At 37.1% G+C, this 23,847-nt stretch overlaps 1 protein-coding gene across 11 annotated transcripts in view; it reads right to left on the reverse strand.

The window, feature by feature from the left end:
* MCPH1 (microcephalin 1) overlaps positions 1-23,847 on the reverse strand; it is a 128,421-nt gene that overhangs the window by 87,426 nt on the left and 17,148 nt on the right. For all 11 annotated transcript variants that reach the window (XR_010613241.1, XM_065681523.1, XM_065681518.1 and 8 more), the window contains 3 exons: positions 18,794-18,906; positions 3,470-3,507; positions 297-459 (listed from right to left, as the gene is read on the reverse strand). Coding sequence is in view for 10 of the 11 variants with exons in the window: in XM_065681523.1 (XP_065537595.1) it covers positions 297-459; positions 3,470-3,507; positions 18,794-18,906 (314 nt within the window). In the remaining variant the exon portion in view is untranslated. The remainder of the gene's footprint in view (positions 1-296; positions 460-3,469; positions 3,508-18,793; positions 18,907-23,847) is intronic.

The raw sequence follows: 23,847 nt of genomic DNA on the forward strand, positions 1-23,847 counted from the left end.
GTGCATGTGACATGAGTTTCTCATCCATGAGATAAGAGTTCAGACATTCCTAAAATACGTGCCAGGTACAATACAGGAATACTTTGGTAATACTAGTACTGAAAGAATGTCACAGTAACAGAGCTTCACACAGAGAAATTTCCTCTTACTGAACTAACTGTAGGTAAGCCTAAATATCCAAACATCGTGCCACTGTATGTAGCATGGACACAAACTTGGCTATATGTTTGATATTTTAGCTATGCAAAATACATTTAATTTACTGAGTAATGAAATTAAAAGAAAATACTTCTTACCCATTCATAAGAAACAATCCAACACCCACGAGCAATTCCCAGCATAACATTCAAGGTACGACGAGGACTCCCTGTAACTACGTGACTTGTTGTTTCACACACATCATCTGAGAACAAAAAGTCTCCGAGTTTATTCACCACTTGAATTACTGTATTTTGCTTCCTAAAAGAAGGGAAAAAAAACATACAATGTTGTATGGATATGCAGGATTATAAAGAATATACACACAACACAAATTAATTCAAACTAATTTAATTTATTTTCTCACTAATTATTTCTTATCCTTTTCTTACTGAGCCTCTACCCACTTGCTAGCCCTAAATTCATTAGCCTTCCCAGAGTCCAAACAGACCCTTTTATGTCATGACACAATCATACCTGCTTGCACATCAAAGCTTTTTTTGTCCCCCACATCTATCTTGTCTGTTTAAATAGAAGCTTTTGAGTCTGGAATTATCTAACACATTGTGTACAATGCATAGCACAACAGAGACTCATTCTTGGTTGCTTTTGTAGTACTATCAAAAAAGTATTACCAGGAAATGTAAAAATTAAGACACAGCACTGCTAAGAAGTTTTAATTAGGAAACACCAGATTTTCAATATCTGAGGAAAATGCTGTCTAAATTTAGAGACAAGTACTAAAGTTCTAGCCATACATCTGAGCCAATGTTTCAATTCAAAAATCACTTATCTTTAAATGCAATTGTAAATAAGTATATAAAATGAAATACAAAATCAAAAATGGCCACCTATAACTGGAATTCTAACTTGAATTCTCTACACAGCTACACTGAAGAACATAAATGTATCATTGTGAAAAGAGTGAGATCTTGGTATAACTAAAGAAAAGCTGCTACATAAGAACAATTTACTGTTCTTATTGATAATTGTTTTTATAACTCATGATTAGAAATGATCATTAAAGATCTACAATTGAAAGCCCAGTTCCAATGCCTTCTCTGCTCTTGCCGTCTGGCCTGGAAACGTCTACAGCATACTATACAAGATACAACAACTAAGCACAGCATTGAAGTCGTATCTATGACAGTGGTGATCTTCTTGGGCAAAGCAATTTAATCACTGACATAATGCGGTGTGCTCAGAGCACCTCCAGAAGTCTCTGGGATTACTTCATTCTCACTACGTTTACCTCCACAGAAAGTAACTCAGTTAAAATTCCCAAAATACCCCCGCTAAAATGAACACTACTTAGCAGAACCACAATAAAACTGGAAAAAAAAAAAATCCTTACAAAGAATCCAGCAATCTATTTTAAAGATGTTTCAAACAAATAAATGAATAGTAAAAACAGTATAGCAAATTAACTTCACACTCAAATCAAAAGACGGTATTGTATGTAGAGACAAAAAAATGAAACCACTGACCCTCATTCCAGTGTGAATTGTGGCCTTGGTGATATTGCTTTGAATGTTACTAGAATATTTACTATTCTCTTCTCATTTTATGAGCTTTAATTTGACATAGCCTTGCAAGTGAGTCTTTTTGCAACACTGCAACCCATGGCCCTGCTTAAACTACATATTCAGGAGATGGATTTCCATGCTATACCTGGACCTTTTCTTAGTTCTTTTCCTGTGTCTACACAAAATTCCTTACAATGAGAGGAAAAAGACCTGTAGTACAAAAGTTGAATCTAAGATATCTTACAAATTGCAGTGAAAACTTACTGGTTTATACTTCCTTCAGCTGCAAAAAATGATGGATGCCGATTTACAGCAAAATTTCTCTGAATTTGTGATTCTGAAAAATGGGCAGTTGCTAGCTGTAAATCAGTGAGCAGCATTTAATATGATCTCAAAACCCTATGCCATGAAACCACAAAAATCATGCATCTTTAAATTTAAATTCTAATGAACTACTTTTGAGGCTGTAGCTACTGGGTAGCAGAACTGGCTTTTGGCCATTGGGTTGTATTTTGGAAGACTGTTTTCTATTCTGTAGTTCCTTCAGAAGCAGTCCTTTTCCCTTCACCTATTTACAAGTTGATGAATGCCTACAATTGTAGACAGCCGAAAGTACAATCTTGATGAAGAAGTTCTGAAGAAAAGCAACTGTTATCACCAGACATTTTTATTTGATGAAATAGTAACTGGATAGTACGAAAAATCAACATACAAGCAACATAAAAGAAATAATATATTAATGACCTCTTTCAACAAAAGAACTTTTTTCCCGGCTCTGCCACGATTTCTTCTCTTTTAGGAAGATCACAGCCTCTGTTTTCCACTACTCTGACCTGCACTATTATCTTTACCTCCTCCACAGCGATCTCATATTACATGCCTTGCAATGTGCATTTTATAGTCTTGGTGTTACTAGCATTCAGTCACATTAAATACAGGAAAAGTATTAATTCCATTTTATGTTTTTGACATACATTAGTATATTCATTAATAACTATTGACAACCATTTACAAAGAACTTCTAAAAGGATAGTCACATGTTTCAGATCACTTTTATCTATGTAACTGTCAAGATACAATTATTTCAGACCCAAACCAGATCTGTGGGTAGTAGAAATATCTTGAGTTTTGAAAAAGAATTTGAAAAACTGTAAGCAAGTGTAGTATAAAATATGGAATTGTGTTTTTGTTGGATGTTCTTTTCTCTGTAAGACTTTTAAGAGAATGATAAGAGCATGCCAGAAAATTATTAACTCTCCCCCAAAATATGCAGTGGCAGCTGCTTCTAATGTTTTGAAACTAACTGGCTAAAAAGCCTATAACTGATATTTATTCAGCAACTATTTGTATGAAAGAAAACATTTTAAACTAATGTTTCAGATTATGACTTTTTAAACAGAAATAATTAAAATTTGTAGCAGAAAAGCTAAGTCTTGGGCTGAAAGTCTGAACTCTTTACTACATAAAACAATTCCTTCAGAAAAATTAAGAACTTGCTTTTAGTTTTATTGCTCTGAAGCCCTGTGGAGCTCACCTAAGGGACAACTACTTCAGTCTGCACCATAGCAACACAGACACGTACAGTATAAATAGCAATGACATATACATGTATGTACATGTGTCTAGCTAGATATTTTAACACACAGCCCTGAAAAATAAATCTTATTTTGTATAGGCATAAAAAGATAATCAACATCAAGTTTAAACGGTGTGCTGACTAAAGAGCCAAAATGTTTAATACTTACTCAGAAGACATACTTGTCATAACTAGTGTCCTTGTTGGCTAGAGACAGAAAAAGAGACAACAAAACATCAAAAATCCATAAAGTTTTCCCTTTGAAAAAAGCCTTAAATTAGAAACTGTTCCATTAAAAGGATTAAGCTACTTCATAATTACAGTATCACCTCAGGAAGGAGCTGTGCTAATTAACACTTATACTAGAAATATTGAACTTTGAGGACACAGAAGGAAACAAACCCCTTCATCACATCTGGTATTAAAGCATCCAATATATCAGAAGACAGGAACGTTAAATTTTCATTAATAAAAAGAAAAAGGATTTCCAGTCTGCGATGCCATAGAAATGTTATTTAGGATGTTATTTGTCCTTTGTGTTTTCCTTTAGACTAGGTGGAAAGGAAAAAGGCAGGTTACCTTGAACAAAGAAAACTTGTAATCTAAAATTCTTCCAGTTTCTTCCAAAAGGCAGAAACTGGCTGAGATGCTGCAGAAACAAGAGTATATCTGTTGCAAATTATAATTTTATTTTGATAGTTTTGTTTTTTTTTTTTTTTTTTTTTGGCAAAACTTCAGTATTTTAAGTCCAGGTTTTTAAGTAAACATTCTTCCACTCTTAAATCTTGTCTTATTGAATAACAGTCCTTAAACCAGTGATTCTGAGACACCTTAAAAATTACCCCTTCCCTCTCCTGCAATACCCTCTACAGCTCATGTGCAAAGTAGGAGTGTTTGCCCCAGATTTCAAATAAGCTAAGAATTAAAGAGGTAAGAAGAGAAAGAAGTATCCTTTGTTCGTTAGAAATGACAAGAAAAGCCTCCAGTATGCATAAAGGTAGGGCAGAACATTAATTTTAGCAGTATCAGAGAAAGATGTAATTGAACATAACATGGTCATCAAAAAAATACATGTAAAAAGAAGTTTTGAAAATCTGAGCTAAGAATTATTTGTAGCTACACAAACATGCAGCAGTACATAAACATTTTAATTTTGTAGAAAAAGTAGATCAACTGACTTTTATAAAATTATTTCAAAGAACGCCTCCTAATTTTCAAAATCAATATATAAACTTCAAATTATTTCTCTAGATAACTACTGCTCTATAAGAAATAATCATTCCCATTTCTGCACCCCCTCCTATATATTACCACAACCACAAGTGGTAAGCTTCCAAAATCTCTGCTAAAAGTCAGTTTCCTTTGAGTAATATACTGAGCTGAGACCACAAAAATATTTTGAATTGGATTACAGCTGGTAGCACAGACCAAAAAAGACTTGAGGGCAGCTCATTTTACCCAGTAATGAATCACAGAACAGAAGAAAAAAGCGTACTCTGATGCAACTCCATCCACCCTCTCTCACCAGTAGAGAGCTGTTCTCCATTAAGTGGTTAAGTAATATGTCACATTTAAAATGGGAGCTCCTTGGAATTACCTCTGTAGACTATATCACTAATAGACTGTAGACTAATAGCGTGCACCGTGAATGTTCATTATATGAACAACCTTTGCATACAATTTATGCATTGATAAGTTAGATATTAAAGATAACATAAGTAGTAGCCTTTTCAACATACACATGGTAATTTCATTCTCTGGTTAGGTATATTTGAAAAACACAAACACCAGATACTACTAAAATCTTCAGAAGCAACATAATGTAGCATACTCAATATTTTAAATTTTTGATAAACATACACTCAGACAACATTATGTAAGCTATACAACAATTCAGAAGTGAAAATATATATAATGTAAAAATGTAAAAAACAATAACATGGAATGACACTTCCAATGAAGAAAGGATGAAACTTTAATATTTAAATATTTCTTTGAGAGAAATTCTTCGCAATATTTTTGGAAATGTTGTTTCCAAATTCTGACTTGTTGCCAGCAGTACTCACTGAAGATGCCTTAGCCTACTGCTAGCCTGACAGTTGAAGAGAAGATACTATGCACTGTAATCAAAATTTGTTGCAATCTTAGCCAAGAGACTTTCAAATGCATTACTTCCAACTCCAAATAAGCAGTCACATTTAATTGCTCTTGGAAGTTCAAATAAACTCACAGCTTCAATTCCACATCTGAATTTTATACACGAAGAGTTTGAGCAAAAATAATAAAAAAGCAACAATATAAATATATCTATCATAACATTAATATTAAATACTAATAAAAACTCAAAATTTGAGTATATGCATTTAAAAAGACATCCAATAAGACACTGAGTAAGGGTTGTTGTGCCAGAAGGACTGCAATATTAGGCACCCTACTGCACAGGTCATATGATTGAAATTGAACATGGGGCCACATTATACAATAATGAGGCCATGCCTCATACTGTCTTAATACATGTTGTTGGATTTGCACAAACTCCTGGACATTAAAGGATCCTGGGAAGTGGCAGCATGGGAAAGGAACAAAACATGGATGAAGAGCAAGGTTTTAGTCTTCTCTGTTCAATCTTTCTGGGCATAAAAACTCATCTATGTCATATATGTATGCTTCAGCATGGTCATGATGTTCTCTTTTAGTATTTGAAGCCAAGCCTCACCGCCATCAGAGTGACGCTCTTTGGCTAGATGTGTAGAGTTAAATCCACACAAAAGAATTGTACTAGGTTCTTGGGGTCCTTGTATAGTACTAGCTCCAAAGCCAGATTCTGATGTGCCAGTTCCAAATGTGCAGAAAAAACACCATTCCTCACAATTTTTAAAAATGAAATGCCATGGAAATATTACTAATCAGACCACTACTTTTGCCAAACTTGGGTAAAAAAAAAAGAAAAAGGCACTACTATAAACCAAGGGACAGAGCAGCTTGAGATCCTGCAGCTGCTTCTTCAGTTTCAGAGCAGAAATGTTAACAGTTCCTTATACCTTATCTAGAGGGAAGTGAAAATACTAGATACATACCAAATGGGAATCTGACGCCTGTCCTGATACTACCCTGCAGTCAGCTTTTGAATTGTAGCTTTTATGCTACAACACATAGCATAGAAGGTGGTACAGTGCATATTCTGGGGAAATTTTCTGCCAGTGCGCTCCAAAGTGATTCAAAGACACAGGAATGCAGAAAGATGCATACAAAAGGTAGAAATTTGAACAAATTACATTTCTTCCAAATTATTATTTCATCTGCATTCAGAACTGCATACTTTTGCAAGTTAGAGGTTATTCGCTAAGCATAAAATGTTTTATTTTATTGCTTCAGTAAGACAAGCAGTTATCTTTAATTACAGTCACCAAGCAGAAAACTTCACCAAATTATGTTTTAATTTTCAGCTGTACATTTTAATTGCTTTACACCTTTGCTATGCAATTTTTTTTCAATGCTCTTTGTGTCTGTTTTATTTTACATGTTGACTTTGTTGCAAGAAAAAAATTTTGAGTTAGCATTTACTTTTCTGGCCAGCAAAAATACATCTGGTGAGCATCATTATGAGTTCGAATGCACGTCTTTAGCAGGGTTATTACTATTTATAGAGCACTGGAAAAGGTAGCATTACGGTAACTGGTCCTTTTATTTATCATTAACCTCCAAATCCTGAAGAGTTGCATATCTGTGCTCTAAATCAGAACACACTTCTTTCTGAAATATTTTTTAGATCTGGAATACAGGCTGTTAAAAATTACACGCTTCAGCTTTCCTTTATATTTTTTGCTTCTGCTTTCCTTTATATATTTCTTAGGAGCACAGTTGCACTAAGTATTTCTTTAGAGTTTACCAACAACAAGATTTTTCTAAGTCATCTGAAATATGAAACATGCATTTCAGTAGCTCAAAGAAAAAAATATTTGTAATTCTTCCCAGTACTTTAAAAACAATGTGATAATTCCTGTATGTTAACTGGCCTTCACCACAAAAGAGTCATTCAAGCTCAAAATATTTTCTTTCTTTCTTCTAAGTTTTAGCAGGTGTTTCTTGGTGGTGAAGGACAATAAGAGAAAAGTCCTGGCATGTACAACCTGCTTTTCAAGAAAGTGAACTCATATTTTGTTTCCTTAAGAGAGTCATAGGTTTTTTCATAAGTGACAAATGAATTAAAATATGAGCATAAAATACGTTTTCCAGGCCATTTCTCAAAAATAAAGTACATTCATACTAAGAATTAACTTCATAGGAACAGTTTTACATTTGCGACTGGTTACATTCCAGACTACGTATACTAGATCAAATTCTGTCTTTGGTTCAAGTTCTCAGGCCTCAGATATTTTTCTCCCCTGCTACTCTGCATTCCAGCTCTGAAGCCCCCAGCATAAATAAGGAGAAGGACCTGTTGGAGCATATGGGCATGTATTGGAGCATATGGATATACATGGGATTCTACAGGTATGTAGCAAATAAAAAACAGACTAGGGACAACGTAGGCCCCCTGAGGAAGCTTTCAGGAGAACTGGCTACACAGGATTTGGAGAAGGCTGAGGCTCTGAATGACTTCTTCGCCTCGGTCTTCACTGGCAAAGGCTCTGACCACACCACCCAAGTCTTGGAAGGCAGATGCAGTGACTGTGAGAATGATGACCTTGGGCCCACTGTAGGAGAGGATCTGGTTCGAGACCATCTTAGAAACCTGAACATACACAAGTCCATGGGACCTGACAAAATCCATCTGCAGGTCCTGAAGGAGCTGGCGAATGAAGTTGCTAAGCCACTGGCCATCATATTTGAAAAATCATGGCAGTCAGGTGAAGTTCCCGACGACGGGAAAAAGGGAAATATAACCCCCATTTTCAAGAAGGGGAAAATGGAAGACCCAGGGAATTACAGACCAGTCAGTCTCACCTCTGTGCCTGGCAAAATCTTGGAGCACATTCTCCTGGATGGCATGCTAAGGCACATGAATAACAACAAGGTGCTTGGTGACAGCCAGCATGGCTTCACTAAGGGGAAATCCTGCCTGACCAGTTTGGTGGCCTTCTATGATGGGACTATGAAACTGATGGACAGGGGTAGAGCAGTTGACGTCATCTACCTGGACTTGTGCAAAGCGTTCAACACTGTCCCACACGACATCCTTCTCTCTAAACTAGAGAGACATCAATTTGATAGGTGGGCCACTCGGTGGATAAAGAATTGGCTGGATGGCCACAGGCAAAGAGTTGTGGTCAATGGCTCAGTGTCCGGCTGGAGACCAGTAACGAGTGGTGTCCCTCAGGGATCGGTGTTGGGACTGGTTTTGTTTAACATCTTTGTCAGTGACATGGACAGTGGGATAGAGTGCGCCCTCAGCAAGTTTGCCGATGACACCAAGCTGTGTGGTTCGGTTGATAAGCTGGAAGGAAGGGATGCCATCCAGAGGGACCTCGACACACTTGTGAGGTGGGCTGATGCCAACCTTATGAAGTTTAACCATGACAAGTGCAAGGTCCTACACCTGGGTCAGAGCAATCCCAGGCACAGCTACAGATTGGGCAAAGAAGAGATTCAGAGCAGCCCTGCAGAGAAGGACTTGGGTGTGTTGTTTGATGAGAAAATGAACATGAGCCGGCTTCAGTGTGTGCATGCAGCCCAGAAAGCCAACCGTATCCTGGGCTGCATCAAAAGGAGCGTGACCAGCAGGTCCAAGGAGGTGATCCTGCCCCTCTATTCAGCTCTTGTGAGACCTCACCTGGAGTACTGTGTGCAGTTCTGGTGTCCTCAACATAAAAAGGACATGGAACTGTTGGAACAAGTCCAGAGAAGGGCCACGAGGATGATCAGGGGACTGGAGCACCTCCCGTATGAAGATAGGCTGAGAAAGTTGGGGCTGTTCAGCCTGGAGAAGAGAAGGCTGCGTGGAGACCTCATAGCAGCCTTCCAGTATCTGAAGGGGGTTTATAGGGATGCTGGGGAGGGACTCTTCATCAGGGACTGTAGTGACAGGACAAGAGGTAACGGGTTAAAACTTAAACAGGGGAAGTTTAGATTGGATATAAGGAGGAAATTCTTTCCTGTTAGGGTGGTGAGGCACTGGAATAGGTTGCCCAGGGAAGTTGTGAATGCTCCATCCCTGGCAGTGTTCAAGGCCAGGCTGGACGAAGCCTTAGGTGAGATGCTTTATTGTGAGGTGTCCCTGCCCATGGCGGGGGTGTTGGAACTAGATGATCTTAAGCTCCTTTCCAACCCTAACTGTTCTATGATTCTATGATTCTGTATCCAGAGGATGGCCATGAAAATGATACGAGTGCTGGCACACCTCTCCTATGCAGACAGGCTGAGACAGCTGGGGTTGTCCAGCATTCCACCACCTAAAAAAATCTGGAGAGGGACTTCTTATAAGGGCACGTAGTGGCAGGACAAGGGGGAATGCCTTTATACCAAAAGAGGGTAGATATAGATTAGGTATATAGGAAGAAATCCTTCACTATGAGGGTGGTGAGATACTGAAACAGGCTGCTCAGAGAAGTTGTGGATGCCCCACCCCTGAAAGTGTTCAAGCCTGAGCTGTATAGGACTTTGAGCAACCTGGTCTAGTGAAAGGTGTCCATGCCCACAGCACAGTTTTACACCAGTGATGATGAACAAGCTGCAGTCCAGTGTGTTGTTTAGTGTTCTGGCATGATGGCTATGACCTCAGTATTAAATTTAACACTGTACCCCAAAACTAGAAACAAATTGTGATTTATCAGGAAGTAGATTTAAGTTATACATACATAATTGCAGAAGACATGTATCTGAAGTACATACTGCATGCTGTCACTTCTTACACAATGTTTATGCCCTCCTGCTCTGAACCAGAAAGAGTTGCATCTGTTTCTTGCACCTAAGCCTCCTTTCCACCATCAAATCCAAGAATGCCATAGACTTTTAAATAAAGTTCTTCAAATACCTTGGGATTCTAGGATTTTGTTCTTAGTACTTATCCCTATCTACTGTTCACCATGATAGCTCTTGAGTGATTTTCTACTTGCCTAAAAGTAATACAAAAAGCATGTTCTGAATTTACGTAAGACTTCATAAATAGTCTCCAGACCAAAAATCACCATACCTGCCGATCTTCAGGGAGGGGTAGAGGGTAGAAACAGTGAAGGTTTTTTCTTAATTCTATGAAGGCAAAAATCAAAACTCTCCATGTTCTTAAGCCACTATTTCTTGAACAAGGTTCTGAAAAAGAGCCAATATGCTAATCTGTTGACTGAACAGGAATTAATGCCAATTTTATATAAAAACTTGGGTTAATTCAATTTCTAGATCTTAACTATCCTGCCTGCTAAGATGACACAAAGTGACATGCATAGTCAACCACCAAAGTCGCCACACGTTTCCAGTGTTCCAAACAGGGACCAATACAAGAGTGTGAACAGCAGCTGCAAGTGTCCCTGGGGATGAAAGGAAACACCCTAAACTTGAGGTGAAAGGAGACTGTGCCTTTTGTCACAGAAAGGTACTATTTTGAAAAGACACTTCTAAACTTAATTAATAGACCATAGCATTTCAGTGGGTGGTCCAGAACAGCTAGCACAAAACCTATCATAAAGAGAATGATTTCTAGGTACCCAAGGCCATGAATCAGTGCACTAGGTTCATCTATAGGAGATTTTCATGGCAGAAGTGGTAGCAACCCTAAGCAGTGATAACAAAACTTCTGGCACTAGGACATGACCCAAAGAATGCACTGCAAAGTGCAGCAGAAGATGCCAAGAGTATGCCTTCTGTTCTGGAAGCCCTCAAAAAGAGCTGGGAGAAGTATGGGGTACAAGTTCACCAGCTGGAAGGTCCAGAATCAGAACTACCTTGCAAAGGTTAAGTGAAAATATTCATAAGATTAGACAGACAGCAAGACTTAAACTGTCTCAAACCATGGGATACATAGGCATCCTTTACAGTGCTATCCTCTGAACAGCTTGAGCATGTCTGGTAAGTACTAAGTCACAGGCAGTATTTTGACACTCTGCGTTTTAAATATTTACTAAGAATTGTTTTCAGAGATTTTAGCCATCTCATATTAACCTTGCTCATACTCAATTCAGTTTTTCTTATACATCACTCTTACAGCAATCAATGTTTTTTGAATCCATTGGGCCAATATTGTAGTTCTTGGATTTTATTTTTTTTTTCCATTGCTTAACTATATACCAAAAGAAAGACGTATTTTATCAACTCCGTATCTGCATATTCCATGCATATGAAATGAACACTACTTATCAATATAACATTTTATTTCTCAAATACTAGTATTACTACAAAACTAATCCTGGGCTGCATCAAAAGAAGCATGACCAACAGGTCGAAGGAGGTGATCCTGCCCCTCTATTCAGAACTGCACACAATACTCCAAGAGAGGTCTCACAAGAGCTGGTGTCCTCAACATAAAAAGGACATGGAGCTGTTGGAACAAGTCCAGAGGAGGGCCACGAGGATGATCAGGGGACTGGAGCACCTCCCGTATGAAGATAGGCTGAGAAAGTTGGGGCTGTTCAGCCTGGAGAAGAGAAGGCTGTGTGGGGACCTCATAGCAGCCTTCCAGTATCTGAAGGGGGTTTATAGGGATGCTGGGGAGGGAACTCTTCATCAGGGACTGTAGTGACAGGACAAGAGGTAACGGGTTAAAACTTAAACAGGGGAAGTTTAGATTGGATATAAGGAGGAAATTCTTTCCTGTTAGGGTGGTGAGGCACTGGAATAGGTTGCCCAGGGAAGTTGTGAATGCTCCATCCCTGGCAGTGTTCAAGGCCAGGCTGGACGAAGCCTTAGGTGAGATGCTTTATTGTGAGATGTCCCTGCCCATGGCAGGGGGTTTGGAACTAGATGATCTTAAGCTCCTTTCCAACCTTAACTGTTCTATGATTCTATAAAACCTGGACATTTGGAACAAATGACCACAGGTATATTTTGGATCTAGCAATAATACAAGCTGTGTCTTGCCAGTGAAAATTAACTTTCTTATTGGATTTCAATGTCCCATTCAGTGGCATATTTCAGACACATACAGGAAACAAATTTTCTTGAGTAATGTATAATATTAGATTCTTTTATCACTGACAGTTTCAAAGTTACTTTTTCCACAATGTAGTCTGCTTAAAAACTTATTTACCAGAAACTGTTTTTCTTCAACTTTATGTTGAGCCACCTAAATAACTACAGTTAAACAGTAATAAACCATTCAGCTGTCATCAGTTAGAGTTGGTCAGACGCTTTCAGGATTACTTCATGTAAAATAAGTCATCTTGTAAATAAGAAACATTCTAGGTTCAAATCAGAAATGCATAAAACCACACCACCAGATACTGGTCAACACCCTAAGTTTCTCAACTGTGACATGTAAACACTCTTGTAATTTGTAGCTTCAGTTACTCATCTCATTGCTATACCCAGAGGAAATCAATTTGAATAATTTTCAGTGGCCACTTGTCCACCAGCCCTATTACATCAGCTATTTTCTCCAGACCATAAATGTGTAGGTAGTTCCAGTTTCTATTACTAGCCATGAATGAGCTTGCATGCTTGTTGAATTCACACTAGTTTAATATTCATTTGTGGCTCAAATAAGATGTTGAATATGAGTGTTTACGATACCTACTTATTCAAAGCAACTACTAAATAAAAATTGGAAGGAAAACATAACCAGATGCTGTCCCCTGAACTGATACAATCTATTTTTGACAGTATACAAATACACATACCAAATATAGACATAAAGTTACTTTCCTGAATGTCTGGCAAGATCACAGAATCATAGAATAGTTAGGGTTGGAAAGGACCTCAAGATCATCTAATTCCAACACCCCTGCCAAGGACAGGGACACCTCACACTAAACCATCCCACACAAGGCTTCATCCAACCTGGCCTTGAACACCGCCAGGGATGGAGCACTCACAACCTCCCTGGGCAACCGATTCCAGTGTCTCACCACCCTAACAGGAAAGAATTTCCTCCTTATATCCAATTTAAACTTCCCCTGGTTAAGTTTGAACACGTTACCCCTTGTCCTGTCACTTCACGTTATATAGTTACAGATTTTTCAGGACACTAAAATTTGTTTTGCCATGAATAAAATATTTTCAAAAACGATTTTGATCATAGGATATAACAATGGCATGCTTCAAACTAATTGTTCCTCAGCATCAGCTTAGATTCTTTGTAAAAATTTCTGCCTTCAAAAATCTCTAAGTTCAATGTTGATAACTTCAACTTCACCCAAATCCAAGAGCTACAGGAATATAAGCCAAAATGAATCTGTTTAAAAACAAAACTGAAGGAATTTCAGTTAAGCCTATACTGTCTTCTCTGTGAAAACATGGTTTTAATTACCCCTTATGATGCTTAACTGGGGTTTTGGTTTTCCTTTTCACATGGTTGAACAGCTTCTTCTATTCCCGCAGAAGACAGTATTTTAAGAGTGGGTTTAAGTGTAAAATTTATTACAGAATCACAGAATCACAGAATCCCAAGGGTTGGAAGGGACCTAAAAAGATCATCTAGTCCAACCCCCCTGCAAGAGCAGGGTAACCTACAGTACATCACACAGGAACTTGTCCAGGCGGGCCTTGAATATCTCCAGTGTAGGAGACTCCACAACCCCCCTGGGCAACCTGTTCCAGTGCTCTGTCACTCTTACAGTAAAGAAGTTCTTCCTGATGTTAACGTGGAACTTCCTATGCTCTAGTTTACACCCATTGCCCCTTGTCCTATCACTGGATATCACTGAAAAAAGCCTAGCTCCATCATCCTGACACCTACCCTTTACATATTTGTAAACATTGATGAGGTCACCCCTCAGTCTCCTCTTCTCCAAGCTAAAGAGACCCAGCTCCCTCAGCCTCTCCTCATAAGGGAGATGTTCCACTCCCTTAATCATCTTTGTGGCTCTGCGCTGGACTCCTTCAAGCAATTCCCTGTCCTTCTTGAACAGAGGGGCCCAGAACTGGACGCAATATTCCAGATGCGGCCTCACCAAGGCTGAGTAGAGGGGGAGGAGAACCTCTCTTGACCTACTAACCACTCCCTTTCTAATGCACCCTAAGATGCCATTTGCCTTCTTGGCCACAAGAGCACATTGCTGGCTCATGGTCATCCTCCTATCCACCAGGACCCCCAGGTCCCTTTCCCCTTCACTACTTTCCAGCAGGTCAACCCCCAACCTGTACTGGTACATGGGGTTGTTCTTCCCCAGATGCAAGACTCTACACTTGCCCTTGTTAAATTTCATCAAGTTTCTCCCCGCCCAACTCTCCAGCCTGTCCAGGTCTCGCTGAATGGCAGCACAGTCCTCTGGTGTGTCAGCCACTCCTCCCAGTTTTGTGTCATCAGCAAACTTGCTGAGGGTGCACTCAGTTCCCTCATCCAGGTCATTGATGAAAATATTAAACAGCACCGGTCCCAGCACCGACCCCTGAGGAACTCCACTAGTCACAGACCTCCAGCTAGATTATTCAGCTTGCATTTCTAGTGATACAATACTGCTAGATCCTTTAAAAGTTATCTATCACCCCTTATACTCCTCATAAAAACACGAAACAACTTTTATTTAAACAAAAATGGCAGTTAACTGGTTATTCATATTAATTCTTTCTCTGATTTGTTTAAAGAACAAAATATTTACATTTAAGGCACACCACAGGCATTGTGATAAATGTAAACTCTTTAGTGACATTAAGCAATGAGTCCTCAATCCTACCAACAGATTAACACGACTGTAACTAGCTTGTTTGAAAACATTTTTTGCTTTATCATTTCTAGTTATTTCACTTTGTCCTCCCTATACAAAGCAATAAGGAACTATGTATTCCATTCTACGGAATAATTGAAAAATGCATCACAGCGCATAAAATGTTTATTTTATCCTTGCAATTCAGTATCACCTACTTAGATTTCTAAACCAGGGAAGCCACCTGCTGACATTCATAGGGATTAATCTACAGTGTTTATCCTTACCAGCTCTTTATGGAGGAATCTGGAACTATCCTCCACTATGGGCTGTTGTGTCCGAAACAAACAAGTTCAAATCTAAAGGACAGTTTTATAAATCTATCTTTACGTGCTGCATTTGAATATGCCCTAACCACCACTTTTGCGGTGGTGGTGTGGTTTAAAATCCAAAAAGCTTGCTCCTGAAGCCATTAAAGATTCCTGAAAATCTTACTTATCTTTCCTCAACATACCTGCAGCTCCCATATAAGCTGCTCTTTGTGGCTTCTGTTGACAGTACAACTCTAGATAACTGATTAGAAGTCTTCAACGTTTAGAGTACAATAAACACGCCTATACAAGTAGTATAGATGGAAAGAAAATGAGTACTTGCACTGAAAAATTGTGATATTAGAAGTACCTGAATAAAGTAATTCTTGATTTTAACTTCAGCTAAAACAAAATACAAGAAACTCAACCTAATCTGCATGAGGTTTTGAAGAAAACAAATGTAGAACACAATAGCACAGCAGAGAAATACAGACTCTAAACCTTGATTTATATTAAAACTACAAATGACAAGTTGAAATAACTATGGAAGTAAACAATGTTAACACACCTGGTTATATTCCCAAAATATATTTTTATATGGCTTTTTTAATATCTACCATCACACAGTGAACTCCAAATGCCTACTGGTCTGCATTCACTGTAGTGAATGAGTTATAACTAAAGTACTCTAAAAAGTTTCAGTTCAGACATTGTCTAACAATTACATTCAAATCTTTAAAATGTTTTAAAGAGGTATTAGATTTCAAACTCTTACTCTACGAAAAAAACCCTGCCATTTACATCTCTTCTCAAATTAAGAGACTTGCAGCTAAGTAACAAATTTAACAGATAAGACAACAGATTCCTAGAACACCAGCAATATGAGCTGAAGCCTCATACTGGAACTGTGGAATACAAAACTGCATATACTTTACAATTACTATAATTTAAAGGTGGGTTTTGTTGTTTTTCTAGTTTTTTGGGGTGTTTTTTTTTTTGTTTTTTTTTTTGTTTTTAAGATATAATATATAATTCTCTCTTAGAATCTGATAGAATGATTACGGTTGGAAAGGACTTTAAGACCATCTGGTTCCAAACCCCCTGCCACGGGCAAGGATGCCTCACACTAGACCATGTTGTCCAAGGCTCTGTCCAACCTGGCCTTGAATACTGCCAGGGATGAAGCATTTACTACTTCTTTAGGAAACCTGCTCCACTGCCTCACCACCCTCACAGTACACTCTCATACACCTTTTACTCTGAGCAAAGAAAACAAAGTAAAGTTTCCTAATTTAACTCCACTTTCACATTGTCTAGCATTAGCAAAATGTTTCAATGTTTAAGCTGCAGCCATTGAGAAAAAGTGTTTAATAAAGTTTTTCTTACTAATGTTTCACTGCTTTTTAAAAAACTTCAAGAATGCATTATGACTGGTACTAGAGAAGCTTTGCAACTTAATTATTTACAACAGTTCAGAGTCTAATTTTGTTCAAAACAATATCCTCTTAGAATTGCTTCACAAAGGATTTTCTAGGGATTTCCAACATTGGCTTTATAAATTTCACATGTATGTATGCATACATACAATAGAAAATAGATCTTAAACAGGCATACTTATAAGCATTTAATATAGATTAAAAGACAATTGATTGACTTTTACTTTTCAATGAAAAAGACCTCAATGTTGTTTCTATATGAATTTGCACAGTGAAACTACACCTGGAAACCCTTAAAATTATTAAAAAAATCCAACATTTATGGCATGGAAGAAAGTATGTACTGCTATTTTACTGATACTTGAGTCAAACTGTATAGGTGGAAGAAAGAAGCAAATCTCAAAATGCTGAATAGTAATTTTCTCCAGCTACTACTTAGCTTTTGCTAGTGTTAAACACCTCACAGAGAATGCTTTCCAAGCAGATACTGAGCAGGACCATTCAAAGAAACCCCCTTCAGCTGCAAGGCCAGGTCTGAAAAAGGGTACCAATAAAAAAGAATTTCATATCGTTTTTTGTTTCCCTTCAGTATATAATAGTTACATTGGGATCTTTTTTCAAGAGAAAAGAATCAAAATTAGCACTACTTTGTAAAGTTCTTGCAGCACGATTACACAGAAGGAGGAACCAATAACAACAAATCTGATAAACTTCCAAGCACTAATTCTGCAGATAGCCTGAGGAAGAGCCACTGAGTGTAGTTTGTAGATGTCTGTTTAGCAGCCTTAGTCAGATTTTTTTGTGGCAGGAAATTAAACTGCTCTGGACAGATATTTTAGACTAAAAAGCAGACCATCTTATGATGTTTCTATAGGACATGACTCTAGAATGAAGTTGATTTATATATTCAACATAATGCTTACAGTTATTAGTTATACAGATAATGCATACGTATATCCTTAGGAAAAGAAAGTGAAAAAAAAAACCTTAAGAAAACTAACAAGCAGTAAGATGCAGGCAAAAAGCCAAAAAATAATTTTAATCCAGACTTGATCATTGGTCCATGGAAATTAATATCCCACATTTAGAATGTTTAAAAGGTTGAACAGCCTAGTAACTGTATCGCTTCAGAACTTTTACATGAAAGAGGATCAAAATTTCTTTGAATCTCTTTGAAACCCCAACAATAGCTACCGATGAAACACTTGTCTAGTTTATTTAATATAATTAATTATCTCAGGCATCTTTTAGTGTTCGTTTTATTTGTATGACTTGCTACTTACTGATAAAAAGAACTGCTATCTATTTTCCTGACTGGTTTTATATTTAGTTAGACAAAACTTTTATAAGACAAAACCACCTAAAAAACTCGTTCAGTGCTGACCCAATGCTCTCACTCTTTTTTTTTTTTTTTTTTTTTTACATACAAACTGAGCTTAACACTAAGTTAAGAAATTCAGCTTTACCTTAACGTAGAAAAAAAAAACTGCATAAACCTTTATCCTGCAGAAACATCCACTGGGGATGATCCTTTATAAAACTAACAAAAAATCTACCCCATTTGGTAACTTGTCCAGAAAGGACAGACATCTTTTCAGGTTACTTCACTAGCTTTCCAACAAAACCAGTTTGAGCTGGCTTACGAACCTCCTTTACAACGTCAGGTTGGCACAGACTCTACCACCACAAGTTGCCAGAAAGCTGGTTTCCATGGTTGTATGTATTGTCTCTGAATGTCATTCGCAAAACATAGAATCATAGAATAGTTAGGGTTGGAAAGGACCTTAAGATCATCTAGTTCCAACCCCCTGCCATACGCAGGGATACCACACACTAAACTATGTCACCCAAGACTCCATCCAACCTGGCCTTGAACACCACCAGAACATTTCAAGGAAAATGAGATTCAGAATTTTTTTAAACTGATAGTGCATAGAGAATGTATATACAAAGGGACTCAGTGATTTGTGAAGAAAAAGAAAGCTTGACAAAGAATATGTCCAGTTAAACTGACCTTTTGGAGTCTTCTTTTTTTTCTTAACCCACCATTGTTCTTATTCTTTTGTTCATTAAATCTTCTGCAAGAGCCATCAGTTGCATGACACTCTGAAACTTGATTTTCATCACCTAGAAACCAAATTTAGAAACTTAAAATGAAAAATGTAATATTGTGAAATGAAACTGGCACTAACTATTTTTATCATAGCACATAGAGCTATGCACAATCAAGACACCTAAGTTAATAACATGTACCAGCTATTTTTCCATTGTATTTCAGTTACATAAAGGATAACATTCAAGCATCATTAATCTTTCGGTATTTGATCTTGTAAATAAACTAGTTGCAAAACTCCCTATTTCCTCTATTTTGAAAATTATATATTAACTACAAGTAAAGAATTGGCTAAACTGCTTTATAATTACTACAAAATTTGCAATTTCTCTGAATACAGAGATACTGAAGAGTTTGAAGCAGTGGTGGCTAGATTTTTCCTTTTTTATTGAAATGTTGATGCTTTCAGTAAACAATGTGTTTATCTGAAATGACCTGAAGGTCTGAAACATGTTTTCAAACACTTTGCAAGTATATCTAGCAAACTTTTGAATCATTTGAGAGATTAGCTTGCTTGCATAAGATGAGAAACTTTGATCTATCTTTTGATCAATGAAATTTTAATTACTGAAGACTTAAGTACATAATTTCTCCAAAATTTAATTAAATGGAGCCTGCTTTATCATTTCAAGGAAACATGAGACCAGTTAAAGACAGTTTAATAATCAGTGATTAAAAGTGGTTTAAATTCAGCTCCTCTCAAATAAGCTTCTTATGATTACTTTTGGAAAATACTGAATGATACTATTCACATTTACTAATGCGACTACATATACAACTAAGAATCACTTCTTTTTCCTCTGCCAGCTACTTAGACTCTTAATCCCTGAGGTGAGAGAACAACAATAAATTACAACAGAAAAAATGATAACATTTTCCATTACTGATTACTTGTTTTAAAATTATAAACTTTAGTCAAAATTTAATCAGTTCTTCATACTAACATTGCAAGTTTAATGTCAATTTACACAGTACTACAGTGATTTTTGTGTAATACAAGTATCCTGGCTTTTGGTACAATTGTTAATTTAAACTCAGTATTTAAACACAAAATGCTTTTTAACAAAGGGAGAGCTAAATACTTAATTTTATTTAGTAATGCACTGTGACCCATCATCTTCAATCACTGAGGAGGACTGCTGGCAAGTAGAAAATATTTTGTTACACAATTAAAAAAAGAAAAAAAAAAAAGCTAAGAAATTTAACTCCTTTTACATGGAAAACAGGATTTTTTGAACATATATTTTGAATAAAGAATAAAAAAAAAAAAGCCAACCAAAAAAGACTCTGAAGTATGTCAGGAGATAATCTACTCCAGCAGATTAGGGTGAAGCAAGGTATACCTCTGTTCATTTCTAGTAATTTATTTCAGTCACTGTGGGACAACCCACTATTAGGTTATATTTTAGTAGGGCAGCTTGGCTGGGGCGAGGCACTGAGAAGTGGTGTAACATTCTTTTTGCCATTCTAGGCCTGAATTCTCGAGCTCTGCAGCTCTTGTCCCACTTGGGATTAAAGTCTCAAGACTTGTATGCTTAGACCTCTGTCTAGTTATGGCTCATTCTCATAATTTTTTTCCTATTTACAGCAAAGCAGGAAGAGGGGACCATGTCCATCATCTCTGATTATCAGCTTGGAGCTCTTATGCATTATGTAAATAAGGCTTATTCTTCACAGTCCAGTTCCTATTACTTCTCTCCTGACTATGAGGACTTCTCAAGCACTTGCCAGCTTTTCCATCCTGTAGGTCTCAAGTTTCACTGTCTATTACATATTTTTCCATGATTGTTTCTTTTTAAAGCAGTTTCTCAGGTACAAGTAAGGAATTTTCATCTTTAGTAGCTTTTCCTACGGTATGTTAGATAAAGTCGACAGAACTTATTGAACCAATTCCATCCACTGTTAGTTACCCCTAAATTTAGTTCAAATTTGCAGGTAACTCTTGCCACTGCAGTCCATTATATCCTGTAAATTCTCTTCTAAAACATTGCTTAATTACAGGTATCAAACTCAACAACTCTAATATGTTATAATCCTCCACATGGCTATCAGAGTGAATTCAATTTGCAATTTTAGCATCCATTCATTCATGAACATTTATCACCAGTGAGATTTGAACCAGAATATTACTTTCAAAATTCCATTTCGTATTTCAAGTAAAAAGACAAAGTAATGATTAGTTACTAAGCATGATTAGAACAGTGAGCTAGTTTTGTTCAAGTCATATCGATCATGCTTATCTAACCATACAGTCCTCTACTTTAAGAGGATAATGAAGCGCCACTGAAATGAAACTGTATCTTATCTACTATTTTGTAATTATCCACAGTTATTTACCCCAACTATGAAGAAAGTAAATCTGAATTTGTCGTCATAAGTAACATTTCAGTTACTAATAATTGACAGCTGCTGAACAAGACCAGCTTGTGCCCAGGCAGCCAAGAAGGCCAAGAGCAGCCTGGCCCACATCAGAAAGAGCATAGCCAGCAGGGTCAGGGTAGTGATCATCTGCATGTACTCCAGCACTGGTAAGGCCACACTTCAAATCCTGTGTTCAGCTCTGCACCCCTCACTACAATAAAGACATTTAGGTGCTGGACTGGGCCCACAAAAGGGCAGCAAAGCTGGTAAAGGGTCTGGAGAACAAGTCTGATGAGGAATGGCTGAGGGAACTGTGGTTGCTTAGTCTGGAGAAGGTTCAGGAGGGACCCTATCACTCTCTACACCTACCTGAAAGGAGATTGTAGTGAGGTGGGGGTCAGTCTCTTCTTCCAAGTAACAAGCAATAGGGCAAGAAGTAATAGCCTCAAGCTGTGCCAGTGGAGGTTTAGTTAATTTTAGTAAAAATTTCTTCACAGAGAGGGTGATCAGGCATTGGAACAGGTTTCCCACGGAAGCAGTGGAATCAGTATCCCTGGAAGTGTTCCAAAATCATGTAGATGAGGCCCTCAGGGACATGGTTTAGTGGTGGTCATGGCAGTCCTGGGGTAATGGTTGGACTTGATCTTAAAGGTCTTTTCCAATCTAGTTGATTCTACGATTCCAATATTCATGGATAGAATATTTAATGACTTGTGTCATTGTAGTTGTTATTCCAGCATGGGCAAATGCCAAGTTTTGTGCTATTCAGAACAAAAAAAAAATGCTTGAAGTCATCTGAAAGCATATGTGACCACCAGGTCTTCAAAGAGAACCTGTTAAAGGTTTAGAACAATTTATCTAGCTTATGTGTTCTAGGACAACTAGCATCAAGCTTTGTAAATTTAACTACATCAGAACAATCCTCAACTTGTTCCTCTATTAAAAAATATTTGTCCTTTTTTGTTTTAATAATCTCTCATGTGTTTCTTAAAAGGACGTAATAGTGAGGCATCCCTGCCCATGGCAAAGGGATTGGAAATAGATGATCCTAAATCCCTGCCCATTGGAAGCAGATGGTCCTTTCCAACCCTAACTAGGCTATGATTCTATAATAAAATGTCAATACAGGACATAATACTGTGGTTTTAGTAAGCTTGTCTCCTTCCAAAAAATGAAGCAGAAACCCCAAAGACACATCAAATCTAAGGAATCTTTCAAATACATGTTTTTAAAGACATAAACATAAAAAAATTTTGAGCAGCATTAAGCACCTAGCACTTAAAACTTAATACTTGTTCGTCTAAATTAAACTTCAGTTAAATGTCAGCATTTCTGCAGTAACAGAATGATATTCCAGATTCCCCCTCTTAACATTGATCTACATTAATTACCTAACATCTAATGGGTGCTAGGTTATGTTTTTTGGCCAACTAACTTAATATTTTTCCTCTCAAATTCACTGTAAACACCTAAAATTCACTCAGCTAAGCCCTAAATTAATTTTTAAGATTGGAAACAATGCTAAGTCCACATTCAAATTTCTAAATTATTTTAGGATGATAAAAGCTTAAGAGTATACTGCATTCCTTGCCCAATATTATTTATTGTTGCAGCTTTCAGATGAAAGGTCACATGAATTCATCAAATCTGAGCAAGTATTAGTGTTCTATGCAGTTAAAGTGCCAAAGTAAAGCAATTTCCATGAATGACAAGGATGTTAGACTCTTCTAGCAACATAGATAATTAACTTTCACAAAAGACTTTGCATTTCCATAAACTTATGATAGAGAAAAGCCACGCGTTTCCTCACTTTGTAACTGCTAAAAATTTAGGCATTGATTCTATGATTGACACACAAACCCCAGCTACACACCACTTATTGATTACAGAGCTCTGAAATTTATCAGGTATGACTGGTTTAATCAGAAGGATAGAAAATTTATTACATCTCCACAAACAAAACTGAGAAAGAAAAAGTGAATTTGAATAGGAAAGCATCTTTTAATATTCTTATAAAGCCTAATTAATTTCAGCTCTTGCATCTGTGACAGTTCTCTACTTGATTTGTGACTTGAAGAAAGGTAAAGTAAGTAGCCACGTTTATGCCTGTGCTGTTCAGCAGAACAACTGGGCAGCCCTGAGCAGACCCTAACAAGGGAAAGTGAAGCCTGCATGTTACAATTCTATAAAATCAAGTGTTCTAAGTAGTCTGTAGAAATAAAGCTTATCAAATCTTACTTCTTGTCATTAAAGACACTGATCTAAAAATCACAAAAGGCAAGAAAAATGTTTGATCTTTAAAACATATATAGACATAATTTTATACAGATTTCATTATTCCTAACTATACATGAGTGAAAAGAATTATTCAGCTTTTAAAAATATGCTGTATTTACCAGTTTTCAAATCACAGTATTTAATAAAAATCAATTATTTCATTATACAGTGTCACAGTAGTAAGTTTAAAACATCATTTTAACGTTCTTCCACAGAACTTACATTATTAAGGAAAATACAACTTATCTTTCACAATTTATTATTCCATTTTAAGTGAGCTCATCTGAGTTGTCAAGTTTGAGTTGAATCTTATTTGA

The sequence above is a fragment of the Lathamus discolor genome, chromosome 5 (genome assembly GCF_037157495.1).
Source record: "Lathamus discolor isolate bLatDis1 chromosome 5, bLatDis1.hap1, whole genome shotgun sequence".
NCBI lineage: Eukaryota > Metazoa > Chordata > Aves > Psittaciformes > Psittacidae > Lathamus > Lathamus discolor.